This window comes from Heptranchias perlo, chromosome 2 (assembly GCF_035084215.1).
Source record: "Heptranchias perlo isolate sHepPer1 chromosome 2, sHepPer1.hap1, whole genome shotgun sequence".
In the NCBI taxonomy this organism is placed as follows: domain Eukaryota; kingdom Metazoa; phylum Chordata; class Chondrichthyes; order Hexanchiformes; family Hexanchidae; genus Heptranchias; species Heptranchias perlo.
The window spans coordinates 7147275-7165584 of record NC_090326.1 but is presented as its reverse complement, the minus strand read 5'-3'; the positions used below and the strand labels follow the sequence as shown (position 1 = coordinate 7165584).

General features: G+C 43.8%; 1 protein-coding gene across 5 annotated transcripts in view; it reads right to left on the bottom strand.

Annotated features, from left to right (window-relative positions):
- The window catches only part of LOC137334859 (dnaJ homolog subfamily C member 13), a 270037-nt gene that overhangs the window by 230562 nt on the left and 21165 nt on the right, over positions 1 to 18310 (bottom strand). For all 5 annotated transcript variants that reach the window (XM_067999895.1, XM_067999904.1, XM_067999912.1 and 2 more), the window contains exon 2: positions 17174 to 17254. In XM_067999895.1, the coding sequence (XP_067855996.1) occupies positions 17174 to 17241 (68 nt within the window). In that variant the 5' untranslated portion in view covers positions 17242 to 17254. The remainder of the gene's footprint in view (positions 1 to 17173; positions 17255 to 18310) is intronic.

Genomic DNA, 18310 nt, shown 5'->3' with positions numbered 1-18310 from the left:
TTGTTCTTGTTTTTTTAGCAGAATATATGTCTCCTGAACTCTATTGTCCCACTGCTGTGTTCTCTCAACATTGTTTTCCAGTTTACCTTGCCGAGTTCCATTCTTATCTCCTCAAAATTACCTTTTTTCCCCCCCCAATCTATTACTTTGGTCTTTGTCTTTCTTATGTCTGTTTCTCAATCATTATTTTAAATTATGTTGTGATCGCTATTGCCTGGATGTTCCCCTACACTTAATTCTCTTTTCTGCTGTGGTTAATTTCCCATTACTAGGCCCAGCAGTGATCCCTCTCTTGTTGGGCTTCTTATGTACTGGGTAAGGAGTCCTGAACACTAAAAACTCCATTCCCTTTTACCTACCTCTTCTTGCCAGTTTATTTGGGGGTAGTTAAAATCTCCCAGGATTATTATACTCATTGAGGGATATTACACTCATTGAGGGATAAATATTGACTAGGACACCAGGGGAAAGCTCCTCAGCTCTTCTTTGAATAGTGCAGAGGAAACTTTTACGTCTACCTGAGGGGGCAGACATCCGAAATATGACATCTCCGAAAGTGCAGTGCTCCCTCAGTGCTGCACTGAACTGTCAACATAGATTTTATGCTCAAGTCTCTGGAGTAAGATTTGAACCCTCAACTTCTGCGCAGATGCAAGAGTGCTACATTGATTATTCTATGTCTTTTACTCATTTCATAGATTTGCTTACATATTTCTTCCTCCACTTCCTTTCCATTGTTAAGCGATCTGTTAACGTGATCGATCCCTTCTTATCCTTTATCTCAATCCATATGGATTCTGTTTCTATCTCAATGTTAGTTATGTCCCTTTTTTCTACTGCCATTATCTCTAATTAGTACAGAGATTCCACCCCTTCTTCCTTCCCAATACATTATATCCTGCAATATCTAACTGCCAGTCCTCTTTATTAAGCCATGATTGAATTATCCATACTCCATCTAGCTCCTCGCTACAAATTATTGCCTTCAGTTCCCCCGTTTTGTTTCGGATGTTGTGCACATTGCTGTATCGGCAATTTAATTTGTTTTTATTAATTGTTCCACTCATTAAAAGAGTCATTTATACTCATGTTCTATAATTGTATCTGTTCAACGTCAGTGGTAGGGAAACTTCAGAGACCATAATCTGGGACAAAATTAATTGTCATTTGGAAGAATATGGGTTTATAAATGACAGGCAAATAGTGTCTGAAAACCAATTAAGTGCTTCAACAAAATAAAAAAAAGAGGGTTGATGAAGATAGTGCAGTCGATGTGTACACAGTCTTTCAGAAGGTGTTTGATGCAGTGCTACACAATAGATTTGTTAACCCATGGGATTAAAGGGACAGTGGCAGCATCCATCCAAAACTGGCGAAGAAACAAAGCAGATTAGTGGTGAGCGGTTGTTTCTCAAACTGGAGGGAAGTATACAGTGGTGTTCCTCAGGGATCATTATTAGGACCACTGCTCTGATATATATTAACGACCTGGACTTGGATAGAGGGGCATAATTTCAAAGTTTGCAGAAAGCTTGGAAATGTAGTAAACAGCAGACAACTTCAGGAGGATGTAGACAGGTGGTGAAATTTAATGCAGAGCAGTGGGAAGTGATGCATTTTGGAAGGAAAAATGAAGAGCTGATATAAACTAAAATGGTTCAATTTTAAAGGGGGTGGAGGAACAAACACCTGGGGGGTGCACATACATAAATCTTTGAAGGTGGCAGGACAGGACAAGTTAAGAAGGCTGTCAAAAGCATATGGGATCCCTTAGCTTTATAAACGAGGCAGAGAGTACAAAAGCAAGGATATTACGGTAAACCTTTATAAGAACATATTCAAGGGTTAAGTTACGAGGAGAGATTACACAAATTGGGGTTGTATTCTCGAGTTTCGAAGGTTAAGGGGTGATCTGATCGAAGTTTATAAGATATTAAGGGGAACGGATAGGATGGATAGAGAGAAACTATTTCTGCTGGTTGGGGATTCTAGGAGTAGGGGGCGCAGTCTAAAAATTAGAGCCAGACCTTTCAGGAGCTAGATTAGAAAACATTCCTACACACAAAGGGTGGTAGAAGTTTGGAACTCTCTTCTGCAAACAGCAATTGATACTAGCTCAATTGCTAAATTTAAATCTGAGATAGATAGCTTTTTGGCAACCAAAGGTATTAAGGGATATGGGCCAAAGGCAGGTATATGGAGTTAGATCACAGATCAGCCATGATCTAATCAAATGGCGGAGCAGGCACGAGGGGCTGAATGGCCTACTCCTGTTTCCTATGTTCCTAGGAGCCGGAGTAGGCTACACGGCCCCTCGAGTCTGCTCCGCCACACGGCTGATCTTCGACCTCAACGCCACTTTCCCACTCAATCCCCATATCCCTAGATTCCCCTGGAGTCAAAAAAAAAATCTATCCATCGCAGCCTTGAATATATTCAATAACTCAATATCCAAATCAAACTGGGGTAGAGAATTCCAAAGATTCACAACCCTCAGTGAAGAAATTCCTCCTCATCTTAGTCTTGAATGGCTAACGCTTTATCCTGCAACTATGACCCCTAGTTCTAGACTCTTTAGCTAGGGGAATCAATCTCAGCATCTACCCCATCAAGTCCCCTAATAATCTTATGTTTCAATGAGATCACCTCTCATTCTTCTAAACTTGAGAATAGGCCCATTCTACTCAACCCTCTCATCCCAGGAATTAATCCAGTGAACCTTCGTTGCACCGCCTCTAAGGCGAGTATATCCTTCCTTAGATAAGGAGACCAAAACTGTACGCAGTACTCCAGGGGAGGTCTCAATAAAGCCCTGTACAACTGTAGTAAGACTTCCTTACTCTTGTACTCAAACCCCCTTGCAATCAAGGTCAACATACCATTTGCTTTCCTAATTGCCTGCTGTACCTGCATACTAACTGTGTTTCTTATTCAATGACACCCAAGTCTCTCTGAACAACATTTAATAGTTTCTCAGCATTTAAAAATGTTCTCTTTCTATTCTTCCGACCAAAGTGAATAACCACATATTATACTCCATCTGCCACTTTCATGCCCACTCACTTAACTTGTCTATATCCCCTTGTAGACTGTGTCCTCCTCACAGCTTACTTTCTCACCTAGATTTGTATCGTCAGCAAACTTGGATACATTGCACTCGGTCCCTTCATCTAAGTCATTAATATAGATTGTAAATAGCTGAGGCCCAAGCACTGATTCATGCGACCTGAGAATGACCCAGTTAGCCCTACTGTCCTGTGAACCAATCCTCTATCCATGCTAATTTATTACCCCCAACCCCATGAGCCTTTACCTTGTGTAGCAACCGATATGGCACCTTATTAAATGCCTTTTGAAAATCCAAATATACTACATCCACTGGTTCCCCTTTATCTACCATGCTAGTTACATCCTCAAAAAACTAATAAATTTGTCAAACACTATTTCCTTTTCCTAAAACCATGCTGACTCTGCCTAATGACATCATGATTTTCTAAATGCAGTTACCACTTCCTTAATAATGTATTCTAGCATTTTCCCAACGACTGATGTCAGGCTAACTGGCCTGTAGTTCCCTGTGTTCTCTCTCCCTCCTTTCGTGAATAGCGGGGTTACATTTGCGACCTTCCAATCCACTGGGATCATTCCAGAATTTAGAAAATTTTGGAAGATCACAACCAATGCATCCACTATCCCTGCAGCCACCTCTTTTAGAACCCTCAGATGTAGGCAATCAGGTCCAGGGGATTTGTTCGCTTTTAGCCCAATTAGTTTGCCCAGTACTTTTTCCACTACTGATATTAATCGTTTTAAGTTCCTCACTCTTTTACTCCTTGGTTCCCCACTATTTCTGGTATGCTTTTTTGTGTCTTCTACTGTGAAGACCGATACAAAATATTTGTTGAATGCATCTGCCATTTCCTGATTCCCTATTATAATTTCTCCTGTCTTGGCCTCCAAGGGATCAATGTTTACTTTTGCTACTCTTCCTTTTTATATAACTTGTAGGAGCTCTTACAATCTGTTTTTATATTTCTTGCTCGTTTACTTTCACATTCATCAATTTTTTGGTCATCTTTTGTTGGTTTCTAAAACTCTCCCAATCCCCAGGCTTACTACTCTTCTTGGCAACATTATAGGCCTCTTCTTTCAATCTAATTCTCTCCTTAACTTCTTTAGTTAGCCACGGGTGGATCACTTTTCCAGTGGAGTTTTTATTTCTCAATGGAATGTATACTTGTTGAGAATATTGAAATATTTCTTTAAATGTTTGCCACTCTTTCAGCTGTCAAACCTTTTAATTTAATTTCCCAATCTACCTTTGACAACTCGCCCCTCATACCTATGTAATTGGCTTTATTTAAGACTTAGAATTTCACATTCAGTTTGAAAGTAATCATGATCACTCTTCCCCAGAGGTTCTTCTACTGCGAGATTACTAATTAATCTATGTCATTACATAATACAAGATCTAGAACAACCTGTTCCAGTTGGTTCCATGTCATATTTCTCTCGGAAATGGTCTCGAATACATTTCATGAACTCCTCTTCCAAACTACCTTTGTCAATTTGATTTGCCAGTCTATATGCAAATTAAAGTATTTCCTTTGTTACAAGCTCCCATTATTTCATAATTAATATTCAGATAATGAAGCAGTCCATGCCCACATGCAGCAAGGCCTGGACTGGTAAGTGGCAACTAACATTCACACCGGACAAGTGCCAGGCACTGACCATCTCCAACAAGAGAGAATCTAACCACCTCCCCTTGACATTCAACGGCATTACCATCACCGAATCCCCCACCATCAACACCATTGATCAGAAACTTAACTGGACCAGCCAAATAAATACTGTGGCTACAAGAGCAGGTCAGAGGCTGGGTATTCTGTGGCGAGTGACTCACCTCCTGAATCCCCAAAGCCTTTCCACCATCTACAAGGCACAAGTCAGGAGTGTAATGGAATACTCTCCACTTGCGTGGATGAGTGCAGCTCCAACAACACTCAAGAAGCTCGACACCCTCCAGGACAAAGCAGCCCGCTTGATTGGCACCCCATCCACCACCCTGAACATTCACTCCCTTCACCAACGGCGCACAGTGGCTGCAGTGTGTACCATCCACAGGATGCACTGCAGCAACTCACCAAGGCTTCTTTGACAGCATCTCCCAAACCCACGACCTCTATCACCTAGAAGGACAAGAGCAGCAGGAACATGGGAACACCACCTGCACGTTCCCCTCCAAGTCACACACCATTCCGACTTGGAAATATATCGCTGCTGGGTCAAAATCCTGGAATTCCTTACCTAACAGCACTGTGGGAGAATCTTCACCACATGGACTGCAGCAGTTCAAGGCAGCAGCTCACCACCACCTTCTCAAGGGCAATTAGGGATGGGCAATAAAAGCTGGCCTTGCCAGCGACACCCACATCTGATGAACGAATTAAAAAAAAACTCTGTCCACTGTTAGTGGATTAGCATTAATCACCAGTTAGGCCTCAGTGAGACGACTGTGTCCAATTCTAAGCACCACACTTCAGGAAGGATGTAGAGACAGTGCGGAGAGATTTACTAGAATGGTACCAGATATGAGGAACTGTGGAGAGACTGGAGAAGCTGGGATTGTTCTCCTTAGAGCGGAGAAAGTTAAGGAAATATTTAAGAGAGGTGTTCAAAATAATAATAGATATAGGAACAGGAGTAGGCCATTCAGCTCCTCGTGCCTGCTCCGCCATTTGATAAGATCATGGCTGATCTGTGATCTAGCTCCATATACCTGCCTTTGGCCCATATCCCTTAATACCTTTGGTTGCCAAAAAACTCATTTAAATTTAGCAATTCAGCTAGTATCAATTGCTGTTTGCAAAGGAGAGCTCCAAACTTCTACCACCCTTTGTGGGTAGAAATGTTTTCTAATCTCGCTCCTGAAAAGGTCTGGCTCTAATTTTTAGACTGTGCCCCCGACTCCTAAAATCCCCAACCAGTGGAAATAGTTCGAAACTCTAGAGAATACAACCCCAATTTGTGTAATCTCTCCTCGTAACTGAACCCTTGAAGTCTGGGTATCATTCTAGTAAACCTACGCTGCACACCCTCCCAGGCCAATATGTCCTTCCGAAGGTGCGGTGCCCAGAACTGCTCACAGTACTCCAGGTGCGGACTAACCAGGGTTTTGTATAGCTGCAGCATAACTTCTGCCCACTTGTACTCTAGTCCTCCAGATATAAAGGCCAGCATTCCATTAGCCTTGATTATTTTCTGCACCTGTTCATGACACTTCAATGATTGATGTACCTGAACCCCCAAGTCCCTTTGGACATCCACAGTTTTTAAACTGCTTACCATTTAGAAAGTACCCTGTTCTATCCTTTTTTGATCCAAAGTGGATGACCTCACATTTGTCTACATTGAATTCCATTTGCCACAGTTTTGACCATTCACTTAACCTATCAATATCCCTTTGTAATTTTATGTTTTCATCTACGCTGCTTACAATGCCACCAATCTTTGTGTCAGCGGCAAACTTAGATATAAGACTTTCTATGCCTTCATCTAAGTAGTTAATAAATATTGTGAATAATTGAGGCCCCAAGACAGATCCCTGCGGGACACAACTAATCACATCCTGCCAATGTGAGTACCTAACCATTATCCCTACTCTGTCGCCTTTCTCCCTAACCAAGTCTGTACTTTTCCCTCGATTCCATGGGCTTCTATCTTAGCTAACAGTCTCTTATATGGGACCTCATCAAATGCCTTCTGGAAGTCCATATAAATAACATCCATTGACATTCCCCTGTCCACTACTTTAGTCACCTCTTCAAAATATTCAATCAGGTTTGTCAGGCACGACCTACCTTTCACAAATCCATGCTGGCTCTCTGATTAACTGAAAATTCTCAAGGTGTTCAGTCACCCTATCCTTAATTATAGACTCCAGCATTTTCCCCACAACAGATGTTACCATAACTGGTCTATAATTCCCTGGTTTCCCTCTCTCTGTCCTTAAAAAGCGGAGTGACATGTGCAATTTTCCAATCTAGAGAGACAGTTCCTGAATCTGGAGAACTTTGAAAGATTATAGTTAGGGCATCTGCAATGTGCTCACCTACTTCCTTTAAAACCCTGGGATGGAAACCATCTGGTCCTGGGGATGTGTCACTCTTTAGTGCTATTATTTTCTTCATTACTGTTGCTTTACTTATGTTAATTTTAATAGAGTCCCTGTCCCCGATTCAATATTAGTTTTCTTGGGATTTCTGGCATGCTATCCTCTTTTTCTACTGACGCAAAGTAATTATTCAACATGTCCGCCATTTCCCCATTGTCAATGACAATATCCCCCCTTTCAGTTTTTAAGGGGCCAACACTGCTCCTGACCACCCTCTTTTTCCTAATATAACTATAAAAGTTCTTCGTATTGATTTTGATATCCCTTGCACGTTTCTTTTCATGCTCTCTTTTTGTAGCTCTTACTATCTGTTTTGTGACCCTTTGTTGATCTTTGTATCTTTCCCATTCGTATGGAGAAACTGTTTCCATTGGCTGGAGGGTTGATAACCAAAGGGCAGAGATTTAAGATAATTGGCAAAAAATGGGGGGAAAATGAGATTTTTTTTTACAAAGCAAAATATGATGATCTGGAATGCACTGCAAGCAAATTCATTAGTAACTTTCAAATGGCAATTGGATATTTACCTTGAAAAAGGAGAAATTTGCAGCAATATAGGGAAAGAACAGGGGTGTGGGACTAACTGGACAGCTCTTTCAAAGAGCTAGCACAGGTACAATGGGCCGAATAGCCACCTCCTGCACTATATGACGGGATGGGCAATAAATGCTGGCTTTGCCAGCGACACCCACATCCCATGAACAAATAAAAAAAGTGACCAAGTGCGGATTGGTGCGATTTAATTTCTCTGCTCCTTAAGGTATTGATCCTTTCCTAGGTTACAGTTTCACAGGCAACAGGTACCTTGTCCACTTGGCACTATTTATTTATTAGACATGACTGAGTATTAGCAGGTTATTTCACTACAGAGCTGTCATTCACACGTGTACACTTCCAGTGCAGGATAATGATTAGGAACAGGAATTCCAGTGTGATTTTCCTTCCCTAAAGATGTTCGGATACCAACTGCTGCTCCAGCCATCAACTAACTCAGCACAGAAGATGGGACTCTACTGGTCTGTATGGCTCATCTGTTTACAGGTGAAACTTACCAAGCCATCCAAGGGGCTAGATGTTGCATTTTAAAGTTAATACCACCAAGTTACATATTGAAGACAACTGCTTATAGTACAGGACAGAGGGACTGCAGTAAATACACCGTTGTGTAAAGCAGACATTAACCCTATACATCACCTGCAAAGTAGCATAAATTCATCAATTCTCATTGTTGTTTGAAAGAAAATCAAATCAAGAGATTGAGGATAGAAAAGTCTGATATTTCCAATAGGTATTTTAGCATTTTGTCATTCAGCACTTAGTGGTGTCCCACTACCTAAAGATTTTAAACATTTAACTATCCTCCAGATATGCTGCAACCCATCTACCTTCTTTTGCATAAAAATGCTACCAATAGATGCAAAATAGTTCCTTCCAGGCTCAAGTCCATCTACAAGCAAGTTTAGGAATCAAAGTTTCAGCTCTTTGGGGAAAAGGCGAAGTTTGGCTTCTCCTAAGCTGAAACACCCAGTGTATTTTTATCTAAGTGAGTGAATTAATGGGTACTAAAGCCTAAGCTATTTGGATTAAAGCACAGTGTTCCTCTAACTTCTGCTCAATACAGAATACTTTAGATCACAAATTCTTGTGGAATGTTGCTTGGGCATGTCAAGTATTAGTAAATGTGACAATTGTTCTGCCAGCCGAAAGTATTAATCAACTCACATGATAAACGCATCAACAAGGCTAATGAGAGAAGTTCACACACTCGGGGGCCCTAGGAATTCTGTAGCATTAGAACACATTCTATAGCAATTCTGTTCAGAGATGTCCCCTTTTTTTAAAAAAAGCTGAATAAGATGAGTTTAAAAAAATTGTGCATTTTAAATTTTTTTAGAAGCAGTTTACTGTAATAGCTGCCACTTAATAACTCATCCGATTTTCATCTAGCAATGAGAGCTTAATTGTTAATACTTGATAACCAATACCTACTGTTCTGAATTGCAGTGTCAATTAACACCAGTCTTCTAATCCTCATTAATTTGCAGTTTATTGATCCCCATGCATTTCCTAACTTGCACACAGCTGCAAAACCAGTATCAAGTTCGCAAAATCATGCATTTCACATCTCGCTACAATTGCAATTTAATGAGTGACAAATCAATGGGGTTGACAAGATTGGTGTCAGCTGATACCAGTCAGAATCAGTATACCAGGCAATTGTTCCAACAGTGGCAATGGGGAAAAATGGGGAATGCCAGTGATTACTGCAGCTACAGAGTTGTGGAACATGAGGGATCCCAAATACACTTTTGTGCAAGCAAAGCCCTATTTTGTCTGTCAACTATGCTGATTGTGATAATGTCCCTAAATTGCACAAACTAGATAACCTTTTCTACAGTCCAGCACACTGAATGATCGTATGCCTCTGCAACAAATCATTCCTTTGACAATGTTACACATATATTTGGAAAAGCAACTATAATCAGTAGGCCATTTAGACCAAATAAGTAATGTTTATTGGGTATTAGCCCAAGGTGCAGAGCATTTATAATGTTGAGTCACCATTCCAAGTCTTGTTTCATGTTGAACAATGTAATAGTGACCTGCAACATGAAGGCTTGAGCACCAGTGAGCTTTTCACACCAGCAAGTTTTTTTTTTATTCGTTCATGGGATGTGGGCGTCGCTGGCGAGGCCGGCATTTATTGCCCATCCCTAATTGCCCTAGAGAAGGTGGTGGTGAGCCGCTGCAGTCCGTGTGGTGAAGGTTCTCCCACAGTGCTGTTGGGAAGGGAGTTCCAGGATTTTGAGCCAGCAACGATGAAGGAACGGTGATATATTTCCAAGTCGGGATGGTGTGTGACTTGGAGGGGAACGTGCAGGTGGTGTTGTTCCCATGTGCCTGCTGCCCTTGTCCTTCTGGGTGGTAGAGGTTGCGGGTTTCGGAAGTGCTGTCGAAGAAGCCTTGGCGAGTTGCTGCATTGCATCCTGTGGATGGTACACACTGCAGCCAGTGCGCCGGTGGTGAAGGGAGTGAATGTTTAGGGTGGTGGATGGAGTGCCAATCAAGCGGGCTGCTTTGTCCTGGATGGAGTCAAGCTTCTTGAATGTTGTTGGAGCTGCACTCATCCAGGCAACTGGAGAGAATTCCATCACACTCCTGACTTGTGCCTTGTAGATGGTGGAAAGGCTTTGGGGAGGCAGGATGAGAGTCACTCGCCACAGAATACCCAGCCTCTGACCTGCTCTCATAGCCACAGTATTTATGTGGCTGGTCCAGTTAAGTTTCGGGCAATGGTGACCCCCAGGATGTTGATGGTGGGGGATTCAGCGATGGTAATGCCGTAGAATGTCAAGGAGAGGTGGTTAGATTCTCTCTTGTTGGAGTTGGCCATTGCCTGGCACTGGTCTGGCTTGAATGTTACTTATCACTTATCAGCCCAACCAGGATGTTGTCCAGGTCTTGCTGCATGCAGGCTCGGACAGCTTCATTATCTGAGGGGTTGCGAATGGAACTGAACACGTGCAATCAGTGAACATCCCCATTTCTGACCTTATGATGGAAGGAAGGTCATTGATGAAGCAGCTGAAGATGGTTGGGCCTAGGACACTGCCCTGAGGAACTCCTGCAGCAATGTCCTGGGGCTGAGATGATTGGCCTCCAACAACCACTACCATCTTCCTTTGTGCTAGGTATGACTCCAGCCACTGGAGAGTTTTGCCCGATTCCCATTGATTTCAATTTTACCAGGGCTCCTTGATGCCACACTCTCAAATGCTGCCTTGATGTCAAGGGCAGTCACTCTCACCTCACCTCTGGCATGCAGCTCTTTTGTCCACGTTTGGACCAAGGCTGTAATGAGGTCCGGAGTCAAGTGGTCCTGGCAGAACCCAAACTGTGCCGGTTATTGGTGAGCAAGTGCCGCTTGATAGCACTGTCCACGACACTTTCCATCACTTTGCTGATGATTGAGAGTAGATTGATGGGGCAGTGATTGGCCGGATTGGATTTGTCCTGCTTTTTGTGGACAGGATATGCCTGGGCAATTTTCCACATTGTCGGGTAGATGCCAGTGTTGTAGCTGTACTGGAACAGCTTGGCTAGAGGCGCGGCTAGTTCTGGAGCACAAGTCTTCAGCACTACAGCCGGGATGTTGTCGGGGCCCGTAGCCTTTGCTGTATCCAGTGCACTCAGCCGTTTCTTGATATCACGTGGAGTGAATCGAATTGGCTGAAGACTGGCTTCTGTGACGGTGGGGATATCGGGAGGAGGCCGAGATGAATCATCCACTCGGCACTTCTGGCTGAAGATGGTTGCCAATGCTTCAGCCTTTCTTATGCACTCACGTGCTGGACTCCGCCATCATTGAGGCTGGGGATGTTTGCAGAGCCTCCTCCTCCCCTCGTTAGTTGTTTAACTGTTCACCACCATTCACGACTGGATGTGGCTGGACTCCAGAGCTTTGATCTGATTCGATGGTTGTGGAATCACTTAGCTCTGTCTTTAGCATTTTGCTGTGTAGCCATGTTACTCAATTCCTTTTATGGTCCAGACAGCTTTGTTTCAAGACCAGTTTTACAGAGAACACGTTCTACTTTGGGGGGGAAACCAGGTCTCTGAGCTCTGGCCAACTTAGTACTTCAGCAGTTCTGGATAATGCATTAAACTACAGAAAATTTCTGCACCATTGCATATCCATCAACAAGGTTACATTTTATTATCTCCAACTACATCAACAGTAATCACATCTCCATTGTGCAGTAGCTTCTTCAATCATTGACTTGAACTGCATTTTGAACATGGCTAATGAACACTTCCTGTAATTACACCACTGCTTTTAGCAGTGTGGAAAAAACTGCAGTGCCCCAAATCTCATTTGCCAATTGCTGGTAAGAATAGTTTAATTGCAATGAAAATATAGAAAGAAAAATAAACCAAAATTGAGGATAGGTAGGACCACTCTTAGAGCACTGAAGGACACTGCTGCCAGACTAGGGCTGTCAGGTAGTGAGGGAAGTAACACAATAAAGTAATCTGCTTGACCTCATCCTCATCTGTCCATGAGCACTGGTAGGAGTGGCCACTGCACAGTCCTTGTGCAAACAAAGTCTTATCTCCAGAGTGAGGACCTCCTAAATCATGTATTATGGCACTACTGCCATGCTAAATGGGACAGACTAAAGGACTATTGTCCAAAACTAGACATCAATGAGGCACCATGGGCCATCAGCAGAACTGTACATTACCACTATCTGTAAACTCATGGTCCGGCTCATCCCTCACTACATCACTGTCAAGCCGGGTAAGCAACCCGGTTTCAATGGAAATTGTAGAAGGGCAAGCCAGGAGCAGCACCAGGCATACCAGCTAGCAATCTAGTTAGCTATTACATAGGGCTACATGCACTCTGAACACCAAAAGCAGCATGCAATAGATAAAGCATTCCCACAATCAATGAATCTGAGCCAAGTTCTCCACCTCTACCACAACTACACAAGAATGGTGGTAGCCAACCAGGCAACAGGAGGAGGCTGTTCTTTATCATCCTCAGTCATGGTGGAGCCCAATATACAAGTGCAAGAGACAAGGATGAAGTGTTCATGCCTTCAGCCAAAAGTAGTAAGTGGATGATCCAATTTGGCCTCCACCTGAAGTCCTCACAATTATAGATGCCAGGATCCAGCCAATTAGGCTCACTCTACACGACATGAAGCAGCTGCTGAGGGCACTTGTCACAGCGAAGATTATGGGCCCTAACAAACATTCCAACTGTATTGCTGAAGATGTGTGCCCCAGAGTTAGCTGCCATCAAATCTAGCTGCTACCATATCAAGTCGTTCCAGTACAGCTGACACTGGCATCTAACTGACAATGTCTAAGACCGCCTGGGTATGTCATATCCACAAAACAACAGGATAAATCTAGCCCAGCCAATTACTGCCCAATCAGCATGCTCCGAATCACAAGTGATGGAAGGAGTTATCAATACTGACGTCAAGTGACACCATTAACCTGCTCAGAAGCTCAGATCGGATTCCACCAGAGGCCTACTTGTCTCCAGGCCTCATCACAGCCTTGATCCTGATATGGATGAGAGCTGAATGCTAGTGAACAGGTGAGCATGCTGGATCAAGGCAACAATCAACCAAGTGTGGCACTAATGAGCCCTAGCAAAGCTGAGACCAATGGAATGTCAGAGAAAACCCTGCAATCGGTAAGGCCGTACCTAACAAAAGAAATATGTTTGTGACTGTCCGAGTCTAATCATTGCTGCTCCAGACATGGCTGCATGAGTTCCCCGTGCAGTTATTGGCCTAACCATCTTCAACTGCTCCAATGACCTCCATTATAAGGTCAGGGGTGGGAATGTTTATTCTAATGTTTAGTTCTATTCACAACTTATCCAATAATGAAGCAGCCCATGCCAGCCTACAACAGGGCTTGGATAATACCCAAGCATGGACTGACAAGCAGCAGGCAAAATGTGGCAGGTAACGATCATCTCTAACAAGAGAAAGTCCAGCCAAGTCCCCTGAACTTCAATGATATCACAACGTCCCACTATCAACATCACCATTGTTTAACAATCAGCCACATCAACAAGAGCTGGGTATTTTGCAACAAGTATATTATTTAGCCCCTTGAAGCCTCATCATCTACAAAGCTCAACTCAAGTGCGATGGAACACTCACCACTTGTCTGGGTGGGCACAGCCAACAGGTCAATATTAGCCAGGAGAGAGCAGTTCTTAATCAGTACACCTGCCAATGGACGCGATATCCAACCTCTCCACCATCAGCACACACTGGCTGCAGGATGCATTGTAGCAACTCATCAAGGTTACTTTTGTTCTCCTTCCCCTGGAACCTCTATCACCGAGAAGGGAAAGAGTAGCAGTGCTGCAGATCACCACTTCCAAGTTACACTTCATTTTAACGGGCATATATTTGGACATAGACTTGGTTCCTTCATAGTCACTGGGTCAATGTCCTGGAATTTCTGATTGAACATCGTAGGAGCACCATTACCACAAGGACTGCAGTGTTCATGGAGAAAAGCTAACCACCAGTTTCTCACCAACTATGGAGGAGCAATAAATATGGATTTGCCAGAGTCACCCACATCCAGAGAACAAATTTTTTTTTTAAATTTCGGTGACCTGCATTGCCACAGTACAATTGATCTTGCGGCTTCTTGTAGCACTGTGAGTTGAGTTCATCTGGTATCTTGGCTCAAATTGCTCCATCAACCAACAGCAGATGATCTGGTCAGTTGCTGTTGTACAAAGTGGTTGCCACATTTGCCTACACAAATTTCACGTGTCTACAGTAAATATTCTCTTGGGTTCAGTGGCTCCGGTTGTTACTGTAAGCAGATCTCATGCCACCTATAATCTAGAGTTCACTTTTACTGCCCACTATCTAGTTCGATAACAGCATCGCTCAGACAACAAGAGGGCGGTTACGATCAATGGGATTCTCTGATCTCATGCTACGAGCCGTATGTGCCACTCCATATAACTCCCTACCCATATGGACAGCCACCATTTGACCTCGTCATCTCAGGTGGCCCCTCTACTCCCATTGTGTCAATCACAGAAGCAAGTGATCAGAGATGGCCTTATCTATCTCTCTCTAGCCACATCCCCCTTCCTTCTGTGTTCGCCCCTGGAAAAAACTCTCCTAAGTCATAACAGCACTTTCAAATTCCCAACTGTCTAGCCTTTGGCCCGTCATTCACCATGACATTTCTGCAGCTACCAGTTTCCTCAATCACACCCCCACCTTTGATGCCCTTATCCCCATTAAAACCATTCCCCCGGTATGGCCCTCATCTCCGCTCCCTTAAGTCCAAGGGAAAACAGACTTGAACATTAATGGCGGACAACTGGTTTAGCCATTCATCGCCAGATTTGACTGGACCACACAAAGCACTATCGGGTCTTGCTCCCCTCTGCCAAATCTGCTCACTATTCAGGATCATCCTGGAATGCAAAGATAACCTCCGACTTCTCTTCACTACAAACAGTCGTCTTAATCCCCTCTCCCCTGCCTCCTCCACCCTCACCAACAAGCACGAAGAGCTCTTGGACTACTTTCCTACTAAGATTGAGACCATCCATTCAGCTGCCTCTGCCACTTCCCATAGCCCACCGAGCCAAACTTCCCCTACGTTTCCCCCATGCCCTAGCCCTGAACTCACATTTTTCTAGTTTCTCCCCTATCTCCCCTCACACCGAGTTCAGCTTGACTAGGAGACCCACCTCCTGCTCTCTCAACCCTATTCCCACCAAACTGCTGACCACCCAACTTCCCTTCCTGGACCCCCACGTTAGCGGATATTGTTAACGGTTCCCTCTCCTCAGGTACTGTCCCCCTCCCCTTTAAATCTGCCATCATCATCACCCCTTCCTCAAAAAACCCACCCTTGACCCCTCTGTCCTTGCCCATCTCCAACCTCCCTTTCCTCTCCAAAGTCCTTGAATGTGTTGTCGCCTCCCAAATCTGCACCTATCTTTTCCACAATTCCACGTTTGAATCCCTATCAGGTTTCCGCCCCTGCCACAATACTGAGACGGCCCTGATCAAAGTCACATCCTATGTGACTATGGTAAACGATCCTCATCTTTCTCGACCCATTTGCAGCCTTTGACACAGTCGACCGCACCATTCTCCTCCAACGCCACTCCTCCATTGCCCAGCTGGGTGGGACTGGACTCACCTGTTTCTATTCCTATCTATCCAGTCATAGCCAGAGGATCACCTGCAACGGCTTCTCTTCCCACTCCATTACCTCTGGCGTTCCTCAAGGATCTATCCTTAACCCATTTCTCATCTACATGCAGCCCCTCGGCTACATCATCTGAAAACAATGCCAGATTCTACATGTACACTGACAACACTCAGCTCTACTTCACCACCACCACCTCCTCCTCCCTCGACCCCTCCACTGCCTTTGATTTGTCACACTCTGTCCGACTTCCAGTACTGGATGAGCAAAAGTTTCCTTTAACTAAATATTGGGAAAACCGAAGCCATTGTCTTCTGTCCCCACCACAAACTCCATTCCCTAGCCAACAACTCCATCCCTCTCCCTGGCCACAATCTAAGGCTGAACCAGACTGTTCGCAACCTTGGCGTCCTATCTGACCCGGAGATGAGCTACCGAATACATATCAGCTCCATCACTAAGACAGCCTACTTTCACCACCGTAACATTGCCTGTCTCCTCCCCTGCCTTAGCTCATCTGCTGCTGAAACCCTCATCCGTGCCTTTGTTATTTCTAGACTTGACTATTCCAGTGCTCTCTTGGCCTGCCTCCCATCTTCCACCCTCCATAAACTTAAGCTCATTCAAAACTCTGCTGCCTGTAACTTAACTCACACCAAGTCCCATTATCCCATCACCCCTGTGCTCGCTGGCCTATATTGGTCCGGAAACACTTCGATTTTAAAATTCTCATCCTTCCTTTCAAATCCCTGGCCTTGCCCCTCCCTATCTCTGTAACCTCCTCCAGATCTACTCCTCTTGTGCATCCCGATTTTATTCACTTCACCACTGGCGGCCATGGCTATAGTTGCTTAGGCCCTAACCTCAAGAATTCCCTCCCTAAACCTCTCCGCCTCCCTACCTTGCTTAAAACCCACCTTTGACCAAGCTTTTGGTCACCTGTCCTAATATCTCACGTGGCTCAGTGTCAAGTTTTGTTTGAAAATCACTTTTGAAGCACATTGGGACATTTTACTACATTTAAGGCGCTATATAAATGCAAGTTGTTGTTGGTGAAACTCAATCATCTTGAGGAAGTGATAAGGTACTGTATAGATAGAGCTTTCTTTTCAATCAACACCATAAAAATCTTCAATTGCAACTGAAAACCAGAAAAGCCTCTTCAAAAACTCCAAACAGGCACAATAATTCAATCTTTTAAATTGTGTAAACATGTTTTTTCAACAAGCCAGAACTAGTAATTAACCCCAATAAAAGAGTACTTACTTTCCCCTCCATGAGTGTTTTGTTGTATAGAAACAGGCCAAATCCTGGTTCTCTTTGATGATATTCATTTTGAAGCGTGATCTGAAAAATAGAATGTTACATATAGTGTAGGTTGAGAACAAAAGAATGACCATAGTACAAATTGTTAACCAATATCAATTACAAGTATCAGAGGGGCTCACATGGCAGTAGATCAGTGGAAATGCTTTTTCTTTTAAAAAAGGACAAGAGCAATATATCAATGAAATGGACAGTGTATTATTCTGTTGAGGCCAGCTGTGCATAATGTAACCTGTCTCTTTAATGTTACAAAGTCTTACAGTTGAAAGACCCTAATGTAAGAGGGTCTTTTCTGTTGGTGGAAGGTTTCCCCTGAAGCCAACCGGAAATGATTGCTTTTGACTCTGAAAGGGACAGACATGTCTCAAATCTTTTATATAGATTCCAGCAGATTTCATACGGCATTACTGGTTGATTCTACACTTCCACTGTTGCAAGGGGGGAAAAAAAAGTGTCCACATTTCTTCAAAATCTTATGAAATCAAATGTGCAAAGAGTGTTTTCACTTGGTTCCTGGGAAATAAATATTTTCCTTGGCCAGTGCAGGTACAAACGAAATAAATGTCAAAAGCAAAACACTGCAGATACTAGAAATCTGAAGTGACAGAAAATGCTGCAAATACTCAGCAAGTCAGGTGGCATTTTTTAAAAATTCGTTCATGGGATGTGGGCGTCACTGGCGAAGCCGGCATTTATTGCCCATCCCTAACTGCCCTTGAGAAGGTGGTGGTGAGCCGCCTTCTTGAACCGCTGCAGTCGTGTGGTGAAGCTTCTCCCACAGTGCTGTTAGGAAGGGAGTTCCAGGATTTTGACCCAGCGACGATGAAGGAATGGCGATATATTTCCAAGTCAGGATAGTGTGTGACTTGGAGGGGAATGTGCAGGTGGTGTTGTTCCCATCTGCCTACTGCTCTTGTCCTTCTAGGTGGTAGAGGTCGCGGGTTTGGGAGGTGCTGTCGAAGAAGCCTTGGCGAGTTGCTGCAGTGCATCCTGTGGATGGTACACACTGCAGCCACTGTGCGCCGGTGAAGGGAGTGAATGTTTAGGGTGGTGGATGGGGTGCCAATCAAGCGGGCT